This window comes from Nomascus leucogenys, chromosome 20, assembly GCF_006542625.1.
Source record: "Nomascus leucogenys isolate Asia chromosome 20, Asia_NLE_v1, whole genome shotgun sequence".
In the NCBI taxonomy this organism is placed as follows: Eukaryota; Metazoa; Chordata; class Mammalia; order Primates; family Hylobatidae; genus Nomascus; species Nomascus leucogenys.
Genome location: NC_044400.1, coordinates 43,811,692 through 43,831,692, shown reverse-complemented (window position 1 = coordinate 43,831,692; position 20,001 = coordinate 43,811,692). Strand labels below are relative to the sequence as shown.

General features: G+C 39.0%; 1 protein-coding gene across 4 annotated transcripts in view; it reads right to left on the bottom strand.

The window, feature by feature from the left end:
* Window positions 1-20,001, bottom strand: part of ATP8A1 (ATPase phospholipid transporting 8A1) — a 251,337-nt gene that overhangs the window by 103,152 nt on the left and 128,184 nt on the right. For all 4 annotated transcript variants that reach the window (XM_030801459.1, XM_003258635.2, XM_003258634.2 and 1 more), the window contains 2 exons: window positions 15,515-15,599; window positions 12,922-13,061 (listed from right to left, as the gene is read on the bottom strand). In XM_030801459.1, coding sequence (XP_030657319.1) covers window positions 12,922-13,061; window positions 15,515-15,599 — 225 coding nt within the window. The remainder of the gene's footprint in view (window positions 1-12,921; window positions 13,062-15,514; window positions 15,600-20,001) is intronic.

The window sequence follows — 20,001 nt, the reverse complement described above, 5'->3', positions numbered from 1 at the left end:
CTCCAAGTAATAGAAAAATCTAATGATGGCTTAAATAAATTAATTTTCCTCACTTAAGTAGTACTGAAGTGGGCAGTTGTGGACATTAAATTTGTAGCTCGACCATACCTCAACTCATTCTCCTGACCTCTCCCACTGTCCCAAGGTATAATTATAAAGGCCATATAGAAGACAAAAATACCAACTGTATCTATCTCTTACATGAAAAGCAAAGTGTTTTGAAAAGCCCTCAGCATATTTCCAAATACTCGTTGGCCAGATAGTTTTACATGGCTAACCCTAACTATTTGTATTTAGCTTTTCCAGGCTCCATAGTAGAGCTGCTGAGGAAGAAGGGGGATGGGAATGAGTGCTAAATTGTCCAGGCAACAGTCCCAGCTATAGTGGCCATATAGGATGGGCACGCATATACGTAGTGTTTGTGTATACATAAGTATGTATGTCTAAGTAGATACACACGCATGTCACCCACTGCCTTGCCTAGTGAAACTTGGTTCATCCTATAAAACCAAAATCAAAAGTCATTGTTTCTTGGCTGGGCACGGTTGCTCACGCTTGTAATCCCAGCACTTTGGGAGGCTGAGGCGGGTGGATCACAAGATCGAGACCATCCTGGCTAACACGGTGAAACCTCATCTCTACTAAAAATACAAAAAATTAGCCGGGGGTAGTGGCAGGTGCCTGTAGTCCCAGCTACTTGGGAGGCTGAGGCAGGAGAATGGCGTGAACCTGGGAGGCGGAGCTTGTGGTGAGCCAAGATTGAGCCACTGCACTCCAGCCTGGGCGACAGAGTAAGACTGTCTCAAGAAAAAAAAAGTTATTGTTTCTTTTAAGCTTTCCTTTATTTCTTAAAATAAACTTTCCCCTCTGCTGTTCTCCTACAGAACTTTGCTCATCTTTATATATATTAAGAGAAGTGCAAATGCATGGGTATGGTAGGTTTGCTCAAAAGTAGGGACCACGTCTTGCTCATCTTAATGACTCCACAGCATTGAATGTCAGCATTTAGTATATTTGCTAAGTGAGCTAATGACAAGACCAAAATCCAGAAATTATAAAAATACTGCTGCAATCTAGACCATTTTCAATATATTCCAAATAATATGGATAGTTATTAGACACACTTGATGCATGACTTCTTAGTATATAATATATAATACAGGAAGGCAAATTTCCTTCAAGAAGATAGCATTATTTTATTTCCTTTAATGGGAAGCAGATTTGAAATCTACCATAACCTGATGAATAATTATCATCAAGAAGTTCAAGAAAGGAAAGGAAGAACAATTCAGCATCAATGATGCCAGCATCACAATTGTTGAATTTAAATGTTTACACAATGATTCCTCCAAATCTTCAGCTACTTTTAGGGCATTTGCAGTTAAATCACTCTGGCTCACATCCCAGTGAAGATCAGGATATAGCTGTGTTCAAATTTTAAGTATTTTACCCAAGGCATAAGGTTTTTTTAAGTGATCATGGGGACAGTTTATTAATACAAGCCCTCAAAATTTCCTGCAAAAATATTTTTTTGCAGTATGTTTCCCAAAACACTGGGGTAACCAGATAATGTGGGAGCCAAGATATGAACACATTCATTAGAAACATATAAACAAATATTTTGTATATTTTCTGTCTCTAAGGGGAAAAATGAGCTCAGAAAGTACACCAATATAATATACATTACCACTCACATACCTATAAAAATAAAATGACTTCACTGGAGAGATCATATTGAAATCATATTTGAAAGAAGGAAAGCATCTAGTTTTGCACAGGTAAAAGAGAAACATTTTCAAAGCAGGCACAAATAACATAAAGGATCAAAGATGTAGGGCCAGCAAGGTATGCTGAGAAAAGCCACACAAGTAGGTCAACATGGAGTGTTGTGGTGGCTTTAACACAAATCCTTAAGGAGAAGAATAAAACATTTCTGAATATTCAGCAAAATTGTAATGGGTCTACTTTGATGCCTATGAAGGAAACACTGTACTCCAAAAGCGTGTTAATTTTCCTTTTATCCTAAGAGCTCCTTGAGAACAGCACTGGTTAATTTTAGCAGAAGGCTCTGCAGACTCCTTTCCTTTTGCCCTGGTATCATTTATGGTGAGATTAGAATCTTGAGTGATGGGCTGTTCTGCTTTTGGAAATTAATATTGTTAGCTATATAATGATCACTAGAAAAAAAGATTTGAACTTCGCATGCTTTTCCTGATCATAACACAAGAGTGTTTAGGCTGTAATCAATTTCATCCCAAATATGTATTACCTTACACAGATGGCCACTAATGGGCACTAGGGGAATTACATATTCAGCAAGTGTTGAAATGCGATAAAATTCCCATGGCGTTTATGGAATTATAAAAAACCCCAAACACTAATTTTACTTTCTAAATGTCACCATGCTAAATGTTATAAAGGCTTGAGGTTGATGACTCTTTGACATAATATAGATTTAGTTATCACTGAAAAAATCATAAAATAATGTGTATTCACCTAGTAAAGCCTCCCATAATCTTGTTTTCTCTTTCAGATGTTCCTAATGTATGCAGAATTTTTAAAAAGGCACAGAAATGTAACATTTCTACTGTAAGTGAGGACAGAAAGCTTCATGTAGTCTGGTAAAATGTATTATGATAGCTTTAGAAATTATGGTTTTCCCCCAATACATATATATTTTGCTAAATAATGGAACCTCAAAGTGACCTATTTCCATATTAGCAAACATTATATCAGTGCTTAGATGATGTCACTTTTTTTTTAAAGTTTGTGATATGCTCCTAAATGAGAAAGGTATAATAATCGAACTCGTATCAACCTAGGCTTCAGATTACAACATGGGCTATTTGGCAGAAATTTCCTTAGAGACAAAGTAATATTATTAAACAAAATTGTACCACTGGAGTAAATGTGGATAAATCCTAGTAAGATTTATTTCCATATGAAATCAGATTATGACTAGGAAGATGTTGAAGAGGAAACCAGCATTTCACGAATAGAAAAATTGTACCAGGCACTGCTAAGTGCTTTACATTTAGTAATTCAGTAAATAGCTTTGGGGAGGTTGAGTAAATTGTCTAAGGTCAACTAGAGGTGCAGCTGAGCTATGACCATAAGGACAAAACACCAAGAACTAATACATACCCAAGGAAGCAAATAGGATGTAAAACTGAGATTAGATGAAAATTAGAATTTTGTTCAAATCATCAGGTTTTTAAACTTTTGTGTCTGTTCTCGGTCTCCAATAATACTTCATTTCTATGAGTGGGTTTCAGCCTCAGTCCTGAGTCACCCCTGTCAGGTGTACCTATTTCCCTATTCCTACCTGCAGGCCTCAGGGTCACATTTCAGGATTAGCTCTTTACAAGCACACATGCATGCCTGCATTCATTCACAAATATACACTAAGCAGGTACTTCTGGGCAGGTACTTGTGCTGGGGATACTATAGTGAGTTCCTTCCTGCATGAAATTTATATTTCAGAAAGCTTCATTAGAAACTCTCCTTGGATTCCTGGCTGCCTCGTTTTCTAACTGTACCTCCTTGCCTTACTGGTATTTCTCCTAAACCCTGACTGCCTGGTTGTCATCAAGTCCCAAGTAATTAGCCACCGGGCCAGAAATCTAGATGATGCTTTTCAAACTTTAATTTTCAGAATACCCGAGGAGCTTATTAACACAGATTGCTGGGCCCTACACCCAGAATTCCTCATTGAATAGGTCTACGGTGAAGCCTGGAAATGTGCAGTGGTTGCAAAGCTGCTGGTCTGAGAACCTATGAGAACTGCTGATCTAGAGCAGGGCTGACTAGCTTTCTCTGTAAAAGGACAGATGGTGAATACTGTAGAGCTTGAGGGCCATATATTCTCTGTTGCAACGACTTAATTATGCTGTGGTAGCATGAAAACAGTTAAAGACAACATGTGAACAAATGGATGTAGCTGTGTTCCAATAAAGCTTTATTTACAAATAGGCAGTGGGTGGATTCAGCCCTTGAGCTGGAGTCTGCAACTCCTGATGTAGAATGTTTGTGAGCATCCCATCTTTGCACCTGGCTCCATCTTGTCTGATCACCGTAGACATCCCCATGTCCAACTCCTACCATTCTCCCTTAGCCTGGCCTTAGACCCTCATGTACCAATTCTCTTTCTTTTCCTTGCAGTTTCAAACTACAAAGCCTTTAAACTATAATACAAGATTATCATTAGAGAGAAACAGTGCTCCCATGGAAGAATCACGTTATACGTTATACCCTATCTTAAAAAATGTTATACACATTGTATGTTATATGCTATATATGTACTCTTATGTGAGTACAAAGGATAAACACAGGAATGAGGTATCATCTTAGTCTGGATGGCTCAAAGAAAATCTATCCAACATGAGTTGACACTTGACTTTAAATCCTAAACAATGAATTAAGGTTTAGCCAAGAAATGGGGAGAGGTGGGGAAGGACAAGGGAGGTAATTCCAAATGAGAAGAAATCACATGTACAAAGACAGATGTATGAAAAGAGTATAATGTTTGAGAAGCTGCCATTTAGTCAGTATGGAAATGATAGATGAAGTGAAGTGTGGCAGTGAGGAAGATGAGGCTGGAAAAGCCAGCAGGGAATGGAAATGGAAAGGTTTGTGTTATGCTGACAATCCCAAAGGCAAGGGACACCTGGTGAATTTTAGAAGAGGAGAGACAGGATCAGATTTACATTTCAGAAAGGTCACTAGTAGCTGTCTGGGGCTGGATTAGGACAAAAGAAGCCTGCGTGACAAATTAAGAGGCCACTGCAGTCACCATTCTCTTGAGGTTTAAAATACATTAACTCTGGAATTGGGATGTACTGTGGGATTCTCAGAGCCATTCTACAACACTGGTTCTCAGAGGCTGCTGGGCTCCTCTGTGTTCTGCATTCCACTGGGTATCATCCTTGTTTTAAAGGGACCTAACACCTTCTTTCCTTTCCCTTTATTCTGTCCTACAGTACTAAGACTAAGAGCATTAAGTCCTTAAACCATTGGAATGGCTCATTTGCCTACTTCTGGAGAAATCATTCAACTGGTTAATTTTTCTAAGGCCAAGAAATAGATTTTAACTTGGTGCTTTTCAAACCATAGAAATCATATTTGAACTCACAAAGCCAAGGGCTTAGTTATAAGGCCAGAATTCACACACCCAGCTGAAAGGAATCAGGATGTGAGAGGTGATTGGGTGTAGCTTGCAAAAACAACACATCCATCTTATCTGAGTGAGAAGACAGCAATACCCAGGGTGGAAAATCTACCACGAAGCATTCATAAGAAGGAACCTATCATAGCAGAAAGGAGGAGCATGTGATTAGAGAGCTCTAAGGAAATCTTAAGTACTTTAAATAAGAAGATTCTAATGGCCAGTTGAGGGAAAATCATGAAAAACATATTTCCATCTTATTTTCAAGGAAAATGGAATACAGTACACAGAGTACACAGAGGCTGCCTCACTAAGTAGTTGAGTCCCAAACAGGCCGATGACTCCCACTTCTCACCCTGAGTGATCTAGTGATTATGAAACTGCACAATTGATTTCATTTTATTTTTCAAGTCTCCAATATTTTATACACATTCTTGCTTTCTTCAAAAGCAAGTTGGCAACATAACTTACAGATTATTAGCATGGGATCTGGAATTAAGACAGAACTGGGATTTGCATCCCTGCTCTGCCAACCACTGGATATGGGTCCCTGAGCAAGTAACTTACCTAAGAATCAACTTTCACAACAGCAAGATAAGCCTAATAACGTAGATTTAATAAGGATGTTCTGCAGATGAAATTACATCAGTTATCACAGAAATTTTTGAGTATATTAGGAAAAAATGTTGAATACATACTTATGACACAGTTATATTTTTGTAAAACATTGTTAAAATAAATTATTCACATTATAAAATGCAAAAACTAAAAAAAGATGAGATAAAACAAATAGAAGTTCTAACATTTTCTTGCTTACCCCAATGGATCATGCTGTGTCTCACTTTAGAGGCCCTCCAACTAAATAATTAGGGTAAAGAGTGGAAGATGCGGAGCTTAGTAAATGCTCAGAAAGTGGCAGGTCTAATTAAATGAGCTAACTACAAATGCTCTTAAGCAAACAGAACAGCAAACTACTGGAATTTTAAACCACGAAATCAACCGTACATCATGTAAATTTTCATTTCGTTTTTAGCACAAATGAAAGTGATATGTGCAGCTATTAAGAATAGATGTGGTAGTTTTATCTGAAAAAGCATTCCATTCTAATACAGAAGTTACTGTGAACTTGGCAGTCATGAATGCTCAAGGAAAGTCCTGTTTTCCATTAAGTTCTATATTTCTCTAGGAATCCTCTAAACCATTTGTTGCCATATGTTGCAAAGGGCACTAAATTGTTGTTTAGTCACACTGAGTGTAATGGTTGATCTATATTATGCCACATCAAGGGACTCTTTAACCATCCCCCAAATGTCAACCATGTTCACTGTCCTATCTTAGTGCCTTATCTCAGTGCCCAGGGCACTAGAGCCTCTCTGGAATGACACTGTTTTAGTTTACAAGTTCACTCCCTATCTCCCACCACGGCAACAAAAGGCAGAAATTCTTCTATCCTCTCCCTCCTGAGCCCCAGAGCCTAGAACAGAACCTGCCATGCAGCAGTGCTCAGATATTTGTTGTGGAATCTTTCCAACCCATGATTTTCTCACATTTATATATTAAGTACCTTTGAAGACAGGTTTTATAAATGAACAAGTCTAAACTTCTAAAGAATGCCTTCTGTAAAATTATTGGCTTCTTTTCTAACACACCCCTAAATTAATCCTTAGTGATAGCACATTTGATACCAGTGCCTTCAATGTGTGGAAAGCATGAACTAGATTTGTTAATAGGGGGCAGGCTTTCATTAAGCAAGTACTTATTAAGCTCCAACTTCTGAATTAATTATTTAAATGAATAATTCATTTATTCATCAAATATTTATTGAGTGGTTAACATAGGCTAGTCAGTCAAGCGCTGGAGACACAGTGATAAATATGATAAACACAGTCCCTGCTTTCGTGAAACTTCAGTCTAGGGGATGACATACATCAATCACAAACTACAAAATGCACATAAAACACAACATTGCTATCTGATCAAAAAAGGCTTGGCAGCAGAATTACAGTGTTCTGAGTTTACTCTTAAGCTCAGAAATGATCCTCTAACCCATAACCCATTTTAGAAAAACTTGAACAGATAAAAGCATTGGATAAGTTTTCATTAAAAAAAAAAGTTTCCTAATCCACGCATCATAATAAGAGAAAAATAAAAATCTTATCACCAGGGAAATACTGTTTTAATCAGTGATGAATCTAGGCAGGTATTATAGCTTACGCTGTTTTCTGTAATTCTCAAGATAAATGATTTGCTTTCAGAAACACAGAAATTATTAGTAGGTAATCTATGCAGTACTAAAGACATAATTGCATTTTTATATTGAAGCAAATAAACATTAAACATTTTAAAAAAATTATGTATTCTACGAAGGCACGCCTTCATATTTCAAACAATGGTTTAATTATAAAATAAGGAAGACCAGACTTCTATACTATTAATTTTCAAAGGAATGTAGTAGCATAGTATGAATATGAGACAAAACATAATTTACATGTCTTAGAAATGTTAGAATAAAAGTAAACAAATTTTAACAAAGAATAGAAGCTCAGACCAAAAAGAAGTGATATCACCCTGGCTCCTGATATATTAAAGTGACAGATCAAAGGTGAGAAATTGCAGAGAAACCCCTGCCAATGAAACATAGAACTTCATAATTATTCTGTTATTTACAATTCTTGAGAAAATACAAAATTTTAATTTAAAAAAACCTGATTTAGGCCAGGCACGGTGGCTCAGGCCTGTAATGCCAGCACTTTGGGAGGCCGAGGAGGGTGGATCATGAGGTCAGGAGATCGAGACCATCCTGGCCAACATGGTAAAACCCCGTCTCTACTAAAAATACAAAAATTTGGCTGGGTGTGGTGGCACGCGCCTGTAGTCCCAGCTATTCAGGAGGCTGAGGAAGGAGAATCGCTTGAACCCAGGAGGCGGAGGTTGCACTGAGCCGACACTGCACTCTACGGCAACAGGGCAAGACTCCGTCTCAAAAAAAAAAAAAAAAAAATCTGATTTAAAAAACATAGGCTGACACTATAAGTGGTTTCCCAATCTAAAATTATGAGTCCTAATATGTTGACTACCTTTCAAAAGAACGAGGGTGAGATAAAACGGGTCAAGTTTGTTGTCTGAAAGAATGAGACCACTGTAAATTCTCTCAAGTGGTGACAAAAAGAGACTAAGAGGTGTTACTGTCCACAATGCCCAGCGTGAACCTGCAATTCTTCACAAAGTGGGTCAAGACAACTGAAATACCCGATATAATTCCATCTGCATTTTAACCATGTGAGCTTTCTTATTCCTGAACAAGTTAGGTCTTCCTAGTAATCAATGTCACCTCTTGATTTATTTAGTAACAGCAAAAGAAAAAATAAACAAAAAAAATGTGTTGGCAACTGATTCGTGAAACAACTCTCAGTGTTAAAATTTTTAGAAATATCCTGAAAAGCTTACCATATGAATGCAAGTATTGGAGCTCAAACAGTACAGTTTTGGAACAGAGCTGATAATTATATTTTATAGACAGATTTAAAAGTCCCAAATCCTCTCAACTCACGATGACTGTCAATAGGGATAACAGTAGCCGGTGGACTTTTTCACTTTCCATATCCTCCTTCTCGTAGTGTGCCCCAAGAGTGAAGGCAGCGCATTCTAGCGCTCAGCGTGCTGGGTAGTAACATACCTGAGTAACTAAGCATCACAACCAAAGGACAAATGCCTTCTGTGTATTTTTGGTCTATTTGGATATTTTTTTCAGCTTATGCTAGGAGTTACACTACCCAAAGGAATAAGGATTTAACTTAATTTTAAAAACTGAATTACCAGTTTGAACAAACATTGGAGGGACAAGAGGGAGAGAGCAGCATTTAAAAGTACAACCTTAATCCTACTGTAACATTTCCTCTTATTTTGTACTAAAATATTATTTTAGGAAAAACTTTACAAATCTTTTACATTTTGAATGTTGTGAATGTAATACTACCATTAATGTGGCAATGACATATCAATTCAAATATGTTCAGAAACATCCTGCATACGGGCACAACGATGTTCTGATCTTTTGAGGAATTTGTTTTCTAAAAAGTCCACATACAAATGTAATACATGGTTTTCAAACTGTGCTTAGTGGATCCTCTGAGTCACAACAAGCCCCGCCTGGAGCACCCATGAGGGCAAGGTGGAGGCTGAGAGGAAAGCCAGTTTGGATCTCCTTTCTGCTCTTTCACTCCAGCAAAAGCAGCCCTGCTTTCATTAGTTATATATATTATGATTCAGGCAATGTTTGTTTGGAAAACTCTGTTCTTAAAAAAAAAAGATGTGAAAACGACCCTCACGGTTTAAAAATTCACTGTCTGACATGCTAAGTCCAATAATGACATGCTAAGTCCAATATTATGGTCTACACAAAAATGGATTCCAATCACATAAAGATGGATTACATAAACGGCATGTCTCAGTTAAAGTAGGTAAGGAAGAAGACAATGGATGAACCCTAGGACTGTATTTGCTCAATGTAAAGCCAGGGTAACATGTTGGAAGAATCTGTGGTCTGACATGCTGAAACTTGCCTCACTAGAGTGGTTTTAATGGCAGTAAATCACAACTTCTGAACCCTCATCCCAGCTGATTTTAACAAAGAATAGAATCTGAGACCAAGAAAGAAGTGATATAACCCTGACTCTCTATATTAAAAATCCTACAGTCCTCCTATGATCACAGTTAATGGAAACACTTCAGAAAAACAGCTTGGTCACAAAGATCCCTGTGTTATTTATTTATTTCTACCTTGAGACAGGGTCTCACTCTGTCACCCAGGCTGGAGTGCAGTGGTACTTTCAAAGCTCACAGCAGCCTCAGCCTCCTGGGCTCAGGCAATTCTCCCTGCCTTAGCCTCCTGAGTAGCTGGGACCACAGGTGCATGCTACCACATCCAGCTAATTTTTAAAAATTATTTATAGAGACGGAGTCTCCCCCTATGTTTGCCCTGCTGGTCTCAAACTCCTGGGCTCAATGATCCTCCCATCTTGGTCTCCCAAAACACTGGGATTACAGGTGTGAGCCATCGCATCTGGTCTATTTTGTCTACTCTTTTTCCCTACAATGATGTCTGCTCTCCTCTGACTGGTAAGATAATCCTTGGAGGCCCATTTCAAAAATTACCACCTCTCCAAAAGCTTCCTTCAGATCACATTTGTGGGACACCTTTTTGGGTTCCTCAAGATCTCTTCATTTAGGGAATTTGCTCCGACCGTGGTACCCAGAGGGCCACAGTCTCATTTGCTTGTGCGTGAGCATGTAAACATGAACTGCTTGATGAAAGTTATTTAGATGGATCGCCAAATGAAGCTCCAGTTTCAGGAGTAGAGATGGACACAGGATCAGTCTTCATTTGGAGCAGCCTGGCTGAGTAAATGACCCAATCTCTTAATCTTTCTGGATCTTAGATTTTCAACAACAGAGAGCATGGCTTACCATGAAGTAAAGACAAATTAGTTATAAATTCCCGTTTTCATTTATTTTAGGTAAAAAGCAGTCATAAGGGAGGTTTCTGTCATCTGTAAACTATACGTAGTTTACATAGATGCATATAGACACATATATAGATGTATGTGTGTATGTGTATACACACACACCCCACTTTTAATGGAGTGCCTCCGTCAACTTAAATTTTAATGTAGCTCATGATCGCCATCTGCTGGGAAAACGTTGACATCTAGTTCAGTTAAAAGCTGGAGGTTGCAAGGCTTTTAATCAGTTATTAAAAGAACAAGAAACAAAACTGTTAAACCTAGAAAATCTAATCTATAAAAAACTCTAGGGCATCCAGAGAATAAGGATATTAGGTACATTAAACATTCAACTCTAGAACTGAAGTTGTGCTTCAAGTGGAAACAATTTAATATGTTTAGAATACATTTTCAAATATATTTTTTTATTCTGACATTACATATTAATTCTGTCTCATGAGGATGGGAAGCAAGGCTGCCTTATATTCAGAGACAGGAAAAAAATCATTTCCAAACTGGATTTTTTTTTAATTCTTAAAAGAGTAAGAGAAGCAAAGATTAAAAGTCAATAGCACTAATGCTTTAAGATATGTGACTTTAGTTGGGCAGATTAAAAGAGATTATGATTATGGCCTCAGATTATTTTATTTCACTACATAAATATGCCAAAGACATAATCATATATAAATATGTTAGGAAATGGAGAGAGAGAAGGTGGAGGGAGTGGGGAGGGAAGGAGTGGGGAAGATAGGCAAGAGAGACATTGAAATAAGTCAATTGATAACAAGCCCCCTGGTGTGTGTATATCTATAAAATTTAGGGTTGGAGTATCATGCTGGAAGACACCATACATGCTATTGCATGTCTTCTTATAAATAAGCAGAATAAAAAGTTAAGTTCAAATATAAGGAGGAGATATCTAGATATATCTACGTATCTATCTCTATATATACAGGTATGATATATGTGAGCTTATATTTATATTTAGGTATCTTCCCCTTACAAAATATAAAGGCTATATGGGAAACAATCACCTTCCATAAAAAGTGATAATCTGTTGAGGAGACAGGAGATCAATATCTTGAGTTGCATATGGCAACCTTGTGCAATAAAGAAAGCCATCTGCAGCTAGAACATGGCATCCCCACATTACATAAAGGGAGGGGACATGACGAGCAGAGGTGGGAAATAGTCCAGGGAGGTACTGGTGGCACCAGTCACCTTTCAATACAGAGGCACAAGGAAGTACACAGTTTGATAGAGAGGAAAGAAGAACAAAATATCAGCCTTTACTTACCTGGAGAAAAGATCAAGTAAACCGCAGCATGACAGGCTAGTTTGATTCTATGCAATACAAACATAAGTGCTATTGAAGAGTTATCTAACGGCAAGCTAGAGGTTAGAATGAAGTCACTTGCTGGATTTAGAGCATGAATACTGGAGGAAGAGTGAGGATTCTGGCTCCCCCCTATTAGGAGCTGTGTACTCTCAGTCAAATTACTTCCCCTCTCTGTTACCTTGGATTCTTCATCTATAAGATAGGAATAATTAGCACCTCAAAGGGATGTTGTGAGGACTAGATTAATAGATGAAAGTGCTATGAACAGCACCTGGCACACAGCAAGTGCTACACAAAAATGTTTCTTAATTAAGGAAGCAAGATTCTTGCTATTTATACAGCATCAATCGTAATGTGTCCATCACTTTCTGGCTTAATAGCCTTGGTTTCTTTATCTGTAAAATGAGGACATTTACAGCTGTGACAGAAATAATACAGGTATATGTTTGTCACAATGACTGGGCAAGTGGAAGCACTGGATTACTCTCATATATATTATCAGCTATGCAAGCTGTGTGATTACAGTACTATTTTATATTGCATTGCATATTATACTTATTATTAACTCAAAGTACACACGTCATGTATGTAATGTGTGCGTGTGTGTAGGGGCATGTTCCATATCCTCAGAGATCCAGAAACTGAAATACGTTGGCAAGGAGATTGCTAGACTGGCCAAACTTTGATCCAAAATTGTGAAAAGAGTGAAGATCTATACAAAGTAATGTCTAACCCCAAAGCCTTCTCAGCAACATTTTAATGCATATTAATACTTGTTAATGCTTAGATGATGAGAGGGTATTCAATAGTGAATGGTATGTCAAGATATTTTGATTTTTATTCATTGGTTCCTTGAATAAAGATCGAAACTCTCAGAAACCAAACCCTCTGTATGATCAACAGAATCATCCACGTACCTTTTCAATCAACTCGTAACTCTCTTCGAGTTTGAGCAGCCTGTTCTGCACAGATGTAGATGCTCGCTGATAGACTGCTCGCCACTCCTGAAAATCGCTCTCTGAAATCTCAGCCACAGCAAAACATAAAGTTCTTAACCCTGAGAAAGATAGCATACATCACCCCAACACACCAAAGAAGATTTTCTTCAGAAGTCTGAGGTTTCTGTTTTTATTTCACAAAGTCTCATTTTGAAAAAAGTGACTCCATACAAACAATATGCTCAAGTCCAATTAAATTATGACAAAAACTTAGTATAAAATGCAGATTAATGTTCCCCTGGTCTTTAAAATTGGTACCTTGCTTCTGATTCCCAACCCTTTTAATCCATCTTCCATGCATAGTGTGGCACTTCTAAAATCTGAATCTCATCAAGCAACTCTTTTGCTTCGAATCTTCCAATTTTTCCCCAGGACAAAATTTAAGCCCCAAAGTACGGCTTGTGTATGTTTCATCAGGTGCCTTCACTCTCATTCCCTGCCATTCACTTCCCACATAGTCGGTCTCTGCAGATGCTGGTAACTTTTTCTCCATTGTGCGTTCCCCAACGACTGCCCAGTCTGCCTTGCAAGTAGTTTAAGACTCAGCTCTGAAAATCAGCTCTTTGATGCACCCTCCTCTCACCCAGATGCCAAAGGCAGTAACACTCCTATGGCGTGAGTGACAATGTTTTACAGTTTTTCTTGTGTGTCTCCTCTATTAAAGCACTTGGAAAGCAGGGACCCAGAGTTCTTCAGAGTAACTCAGTACCAGGCATAGTGGCTGACTTATTATAGAGGCCTCACAGATGTTTACGAAAGAAGAGAGACCCTGGTGGGGTCTACTGGGAAAGCCACCTTCCTCTTACTAGGATATATGACTGCATTTATTACAATTCTTTGTCATCATAAATCTGTAGTTTAAAAGTCTTAGTTGAGGGATAGTGGCAAAAAAGAACTGCCAGCAGATACACCCCGGGAAAACAATCAAAGCTGATATGTAAAGTGACCCACCCCGTGTCTGGTGCCTGCCAATTTCCTAACTCACATCTCTCTCAGCCAGAAAAAAGTAGATGGATTGGAAGAAAGGAGAGGCCAAAACACTTGTCAGCTACCCAAGGAAGCAGTTATCTAGGTTCGCAAGAAGACGACGCCCTCACTCCAGGTCATTTAACTCTTAGAATGACTAGGACCAGATGCTAGGCTTAGTAATCCCAAGACAAAATGTGTTTAAGGGAACATGTCAGAAGTAAGAAGCAAGGAACACACAAAGTTCCCAGAGGACTCTACCTTCCAAGAAAGGGTGGTCTTTTGCCAGATCACTGAGAGTGGAACTTAAATCTCTGGGGCCATCTTAGGACATGTTTTTCTCTCTTGGAAACTTGGCTGGAAAACTTACTGGAGGGTAGTCACGGGGAGAAGTGTCATCCAGCCCAGGGCCAGAAAGAATAGGGTGGAGGTGGGGGCCAAACCATTAAAATCTAAGAGTTGAGTATCTTTAACATCACATCCAGAGAGGAGAAAGATGCCCTCAGTGTCCTCCAAAACAAAAAGAACCTGTGTTGCAGGCTGGGTAGGTTGCACCTGCCAAGGACTGAGGCTGGGCTTTAAGGAATCTGAATTCTATGAATGTATATGTTTCCATGCTTTTACATTTTGAAGAACTATACAGAGGTTTTTCAAAAGCCATCTTTTTTTTTTTGTTTTGGCTTTTGTTTTTGCCTAGTGTTTTAAAAAACATTCCTATCTTTTCTCTGCCTGAATTAACAGGAAAAAGTATTTGATCAGGTCAGTTTGGTGCCCCTGGCAACAGTTCCAGCTGAAACAGATAGGAGTGAAAACTGAGACTGGAGATTTAGATTCAGCTATAACTACCATTGTCAAGTATGAGATAAGACTCTACAAATTCTTGTAGTAAGTGACTCTCATGTTTAACAACCCTTGCTGCCTTTCATCTAACCTAGATGCTCTCTCTAGACTACGTACTGCTTTGCCTTGCACATAATATATTTCAGGAGGACAGAGAGACAGGGCGAAGCTTGTTTATTCTACTTTGGATTCTCAGGCCTCACACAGAGCCTGGCGTGTGGTAGGGGCTCTCTAAAAAACTCTTGAGTTATAATAAATTGAATAACAATTTTAATAGTTACATAAGTTTTTAATAGAAAGTCTTGAGTTGAAACTAAATCTAATAACTATTTTAACAGTTTAGGTTTATTTCTTCTTTCTTATTCAGATTAGAATATGTTTTTTTTTTTGAGTCTTGCTTCTTTTCCTAATGAATTGCTCAAGATACAAAGTGAAGTATCTAAACGGTAAATACGATCCACTCTAAAAGTAAAACATTTATCGGCCCTACCATTTAAAACGTGGGAACAAAGTTGCTCAAAATTTTAATAAATATAGTTTTAGGAAAGTAAAATAAAAATATACGCTGGAAACAGCAAATAGTAAAATCTAAATTGCCAACAGCTGACGTCTTACTTTCGGACTCTCTAATAAGGATCCTGCAAGGTATCAGAAGTATATGATTTCTTTTTATTTTAATCATGCTTTATTGCCGAATTACACTTACCTTCTGTAGCAAACTGCTCTAAATGTTTTAGGGTGATTTCTTTGTATTTTGACGTCTCTGCCAGTCGATCATAAATTACAGTGTCCTGGAAAACAAAAAGAGGGTAAAATGACTTAATTAAGCATTCTGAGTTTAATAAAGTTGATGTTGGTAACAATAGCAGTAGGAAATCAGTGTAACAACCACCAATCTCTTTTAGCATTCCTTTTAAAGAACAAGATATTTTTGTCTAATAATACTATTTTGCTAGTGACATTAAGTAATAAGTCTCTATTCTTGCACCTTCATCTTTCCTCTTTCTGAATGAAACTGTAGTTATTCCCATGTTCATATCTCATATTCTACCTCACTTACCTTCCACATGCTGCAAGATCTACCCCAACCCAGAAGGTTTTCCAGAACACCTTCATAGGTATTCATAGGTGCTGCAAGGAAGAACGGTCCAGAACTCAATTAAGTTTGGGAAACACAGGACGGAGCAAAGCAACAGAGCTTGTCTTGCTGCAATAATCCTCGGGGACTTTAAAATGCCAGTGTGCACAGTGGATCTCGAAGGGGCTACATGATATGTGCCCCAAACTCGTTGAATCACAGAACTTTTTAGGGTTTAGAGCATGTTTATGGGACCAGTGCTCACAGAAGAACAAACTTTAAGAAATACAGGACTAAATCCACTGAGAGGGCCAGTGGGTATTGTGGGGAGAACCTTGGACAAATCTCGAAATGCCTTAAATAGCTGAATGTTTCTGACTGTGTCACTTTAGCTTTAAGACTCAGTTTACTTAATCTGTAAAATTTTGTTACCAGATTATGTTTAAAGTCCTTTTCAGCTTTAACTTCATGCACCACTTATGCTTCTCTAGCTTTTGCTCTTTTATAAATTGCCTACTATTCCTTTAGTTATTATCCAGCTTTGGTTTAGTGCTTTAAGAATTTTAGTGTTCAACCTTCATGGTTTTATTAGACCAGGAAAAAATAAATCATTTATCTGCAATTACTTTCTCAGTGGTATTACCCATTTTGGGGTCTCCAGTCTCAGGGCTGATATTTGGAAGCAGACTAATGGAGTATGATTTAGAACCCTTGAGAGAAACAGAACTTAGTGACCTCAGAACAGATGGAGTATTCCAAGCTGCAATTCTGAATTTCTTTTCATTTTTCAGTGATGGAATGGGAAGGGGGGCAAAGCAAAAGGAAATGATAGTTTCCTCTCATGGCTCCTTCCTGAGAATGAGAAGAATCATTTGTAAATTCTTCTTTTAAGAAGAATTAAATTTGAAAATAATATTTTCAATGATATTAATACATTCCAATCTAAAACTAAGAAAATATTTGAAAACATTAAAATCATGAAAACAAAAGTGATAAGTAACATAGTTAAAAGGATTAAATTCTGTACTGTATCCAAACATTCTAGTGGAAGACACTGATGTTTAGAATGGGAAAAATTAATTTTCTACCTTCTTTATAGTGTTGAGAAAAAGCAGAAGAAAGATGAGGCCTTCTGCATTAAATGTATAGTATGTTTTTAAAACGAAAATCGCAATCGGCTGGCCATGCCTACACATGAAAAATGAATAAACATTGCAATGGTTAATACTGAGTGTCAACTTGATTGGACTGAAAGATACAAAGTATTGATCCTGGGTGTGTCTGTGAGGGTGTTGCCAAAGGAGATTAACATTTGAGTCAGTGGGCTGGGGAAGGTAGACCCACCCTTAATCTGGATGGGCACAATCTAGTCACCTGCCAGCAAATATAAAGCAGGCAGAAAAATGTGAGATGGCAAGACTGGCGTAGCCTCCCAGCCTACATCTCTCTCCCATGCCGGATGCTTCCTGCCCTTGAACATCGGACTCCACGTTCTTCAGTTTTGGAACTCAGACTGGCTCTCCTTGCTCCTCAGCCTGCAGGTCCCACAGCCTATTGTGGGACCTTGTGATTGTGTGAGTTAATGCTTAATAAACTCCCCTTTATATATATGTATTTATTGTATTAATTCTGTTCCTCTAGAGAACTCTGACCAATACAGATTTTGGTACCAAGAGTGGTTCTAGAGGAACAGAATATTAAGATGGAGTTCTTTCATTGGTTTTGGGGTTTCTGGAGGTGGCTGCTTAATATGATTAGACCCCAAAATGCTAAGGACTCTACTTCTAGTAGTATGGAGAACACTGATAGTCCTTGGTGTAAACTGTTTGGAGAGTTATGTAAAATAAATGCATTTGACATTCCTGATTCTTCGTTCATGAGAGGCAATGAGTTTAGTGACTCTATACATAATACCTTTGGCCATATGTGGAGAACCAAGGAACATAATGAAGCTGGTTGGTTGCTCCTAAGTTCAGTGGACAAAGTGATGAAAGAAAATGACGAACTCAGGGATTCTGTCTCCTGGCTTCAGAAGCAGATACTGAGTCTCAAACCTGCTAAGATTGCCCTAAGTGAGAGTCTTATCTCCTGTAGGGAAAGAGCTGAAATTGTGGAAAAACAGACACAAGCTGTTATCATGCAAGTGGCTGACCTGCAGGGAAAGGAGCATGCACAGCCTCAACATGTGTCTACTGTTAAAGGGAGGACATTGATTGGAAAAGAATGGGACCCTGCAACTTGGAATGGGGACATGTGGGAGGACCCTGATGAAGCTGGGGACACTGAATTTGTAAACTCTGATGAACCTTTTTTGCCAAAAGTAACAGCTTCCCCATCCCCAGTAGTGGCAACATTCCCTCTCTGAACCATGCTGCCATCAGCCTTTCCACCTTTGGCTGAGGAGCTAAACCCTGTGCTGCCTGAGGTAACAATGATGGCCTCTCCTGAGGCAGGTGCCAGGCAAGATGATGTTGATTCTCTTCAGGAGCCACCCCCAACACTCCTGTTTGCTTCTAGACCTGTAACTAAAGTCCCAGCGGGCCCTTAGAGGTGAGGATGAGAGTGTGACTCATGAGGAGATGCGCTACACTCAAAAAGAATTGCCTGAGTTTTCAAATTTATATAAGCAGAAAACTTCTAGGTCAAATGGATAAAAGACTAATTTGAGGCTGGGTCCCCTAGAGGAAGGACCCTACTACATAACCGACAATTTATGCTATTAATCTTTCTCCCATCCTTCCCCAAAGAGACCTGTGGCCTTTCACCAGGGTAACTGTGCACTGGTGAAAGGGAAATGATGAGAAATTTTGGGGACTACTGGACACTGGCTCTGAGCTGACGATAATTCCAGGAGATCCAAAATGTCACTGTGGTTCTCCAGTTAAAATAGGGGCTTATGGAGGTCAGGTAATTAATGGAGTTTTAGCTCAGGTCTGACTTACAGTGGGTCCAGTGGGTCTCCAGGCTCATCCTGTGGTCATTTCCCTGGTGCCAGAATGCATAATTGGCATAGACAAACTTAGCAGCTGGCAGAACCCCCACACTGGCTCCCTGACTGGTAGGGTGAGTGCTATTATGGTGGGAAAGGCCAAATGGAAGCCATGAGAGCTGCCTCTCCCTAGAAAAATAGTAAATCAAAAACAAGATCACATCCCTGGAGGGATTGCAGAGATTAGTGCCACCATCAAGGACTTGAAAGATGCATGGGTGGTGATTCCCACCGTATCCCCATTCAACTCTCCCATTTGGCCTGTGCAGAAGACAGATGGATCTTGGGGAATGACACTGGATTATCATAAGTTTAACCAAGTGGTGACTCCAATTGTAGATGCTGTACCAGATGTGGTTTCATTGCTTGAGCATATTAACACATCTCCTGGTACCTGGTATGCAGCCACTGACTTGGCAAATTCCTATTTCTCCACTCCTGCCCATAAGGCCTACCAAGCAATTTGCCTTCAATATACCTTTACTGTCCTACCTCAGGGGTATATCAACTCTCCTGCTTTGTGTCATGATCTTATTCAGAGAAACCTTGATTGCTTTTCACTTCCACAAGATATCACACTGGTCCATCACACTGATGACATTATGCTGATTGGATCCAGTGAGCAAGAAGTAGCAAACACACTGGACTTATTGGTGAGACATTTGCGTGCCAGAGGATGGGAAATAAACCTGACTAAAATTAAGGGACCTTCTACTTCAGTAAAATTTCTAGGGGTCCAGTGGTGTGGGGGCTGTTGAGCTATTCCTTCTAAGGTGAAGGATAAGTTGTTGCATTTGGCCCCTCCTACAATGAGAGGTACAATGCCTAATGGGCTTATTTGGATTTTGGAGGCATCACATTCTTTATTTGGGTGTGTTACTCTGGCCCATTTATCGCGTGACCCGAAAGGCTGCCAGTTTTGAGTGGGGTCCAGAACAGGAGACAGGTCCAGGCTGCTGTACAAGCTGCTCTGCCACTTGGGCCATATGAGCCAGCAGATCCAATGGTGTTTGAGGTGTCAGTGGCAAATAGGGATGCTGTTTGGAGCCCTTGGCAGGCCCCCATAGGTGAATCACAGTGGAGGCATCTAGGATTTTGGAGCAAGGCCCTGCCATAATCTGCAGGT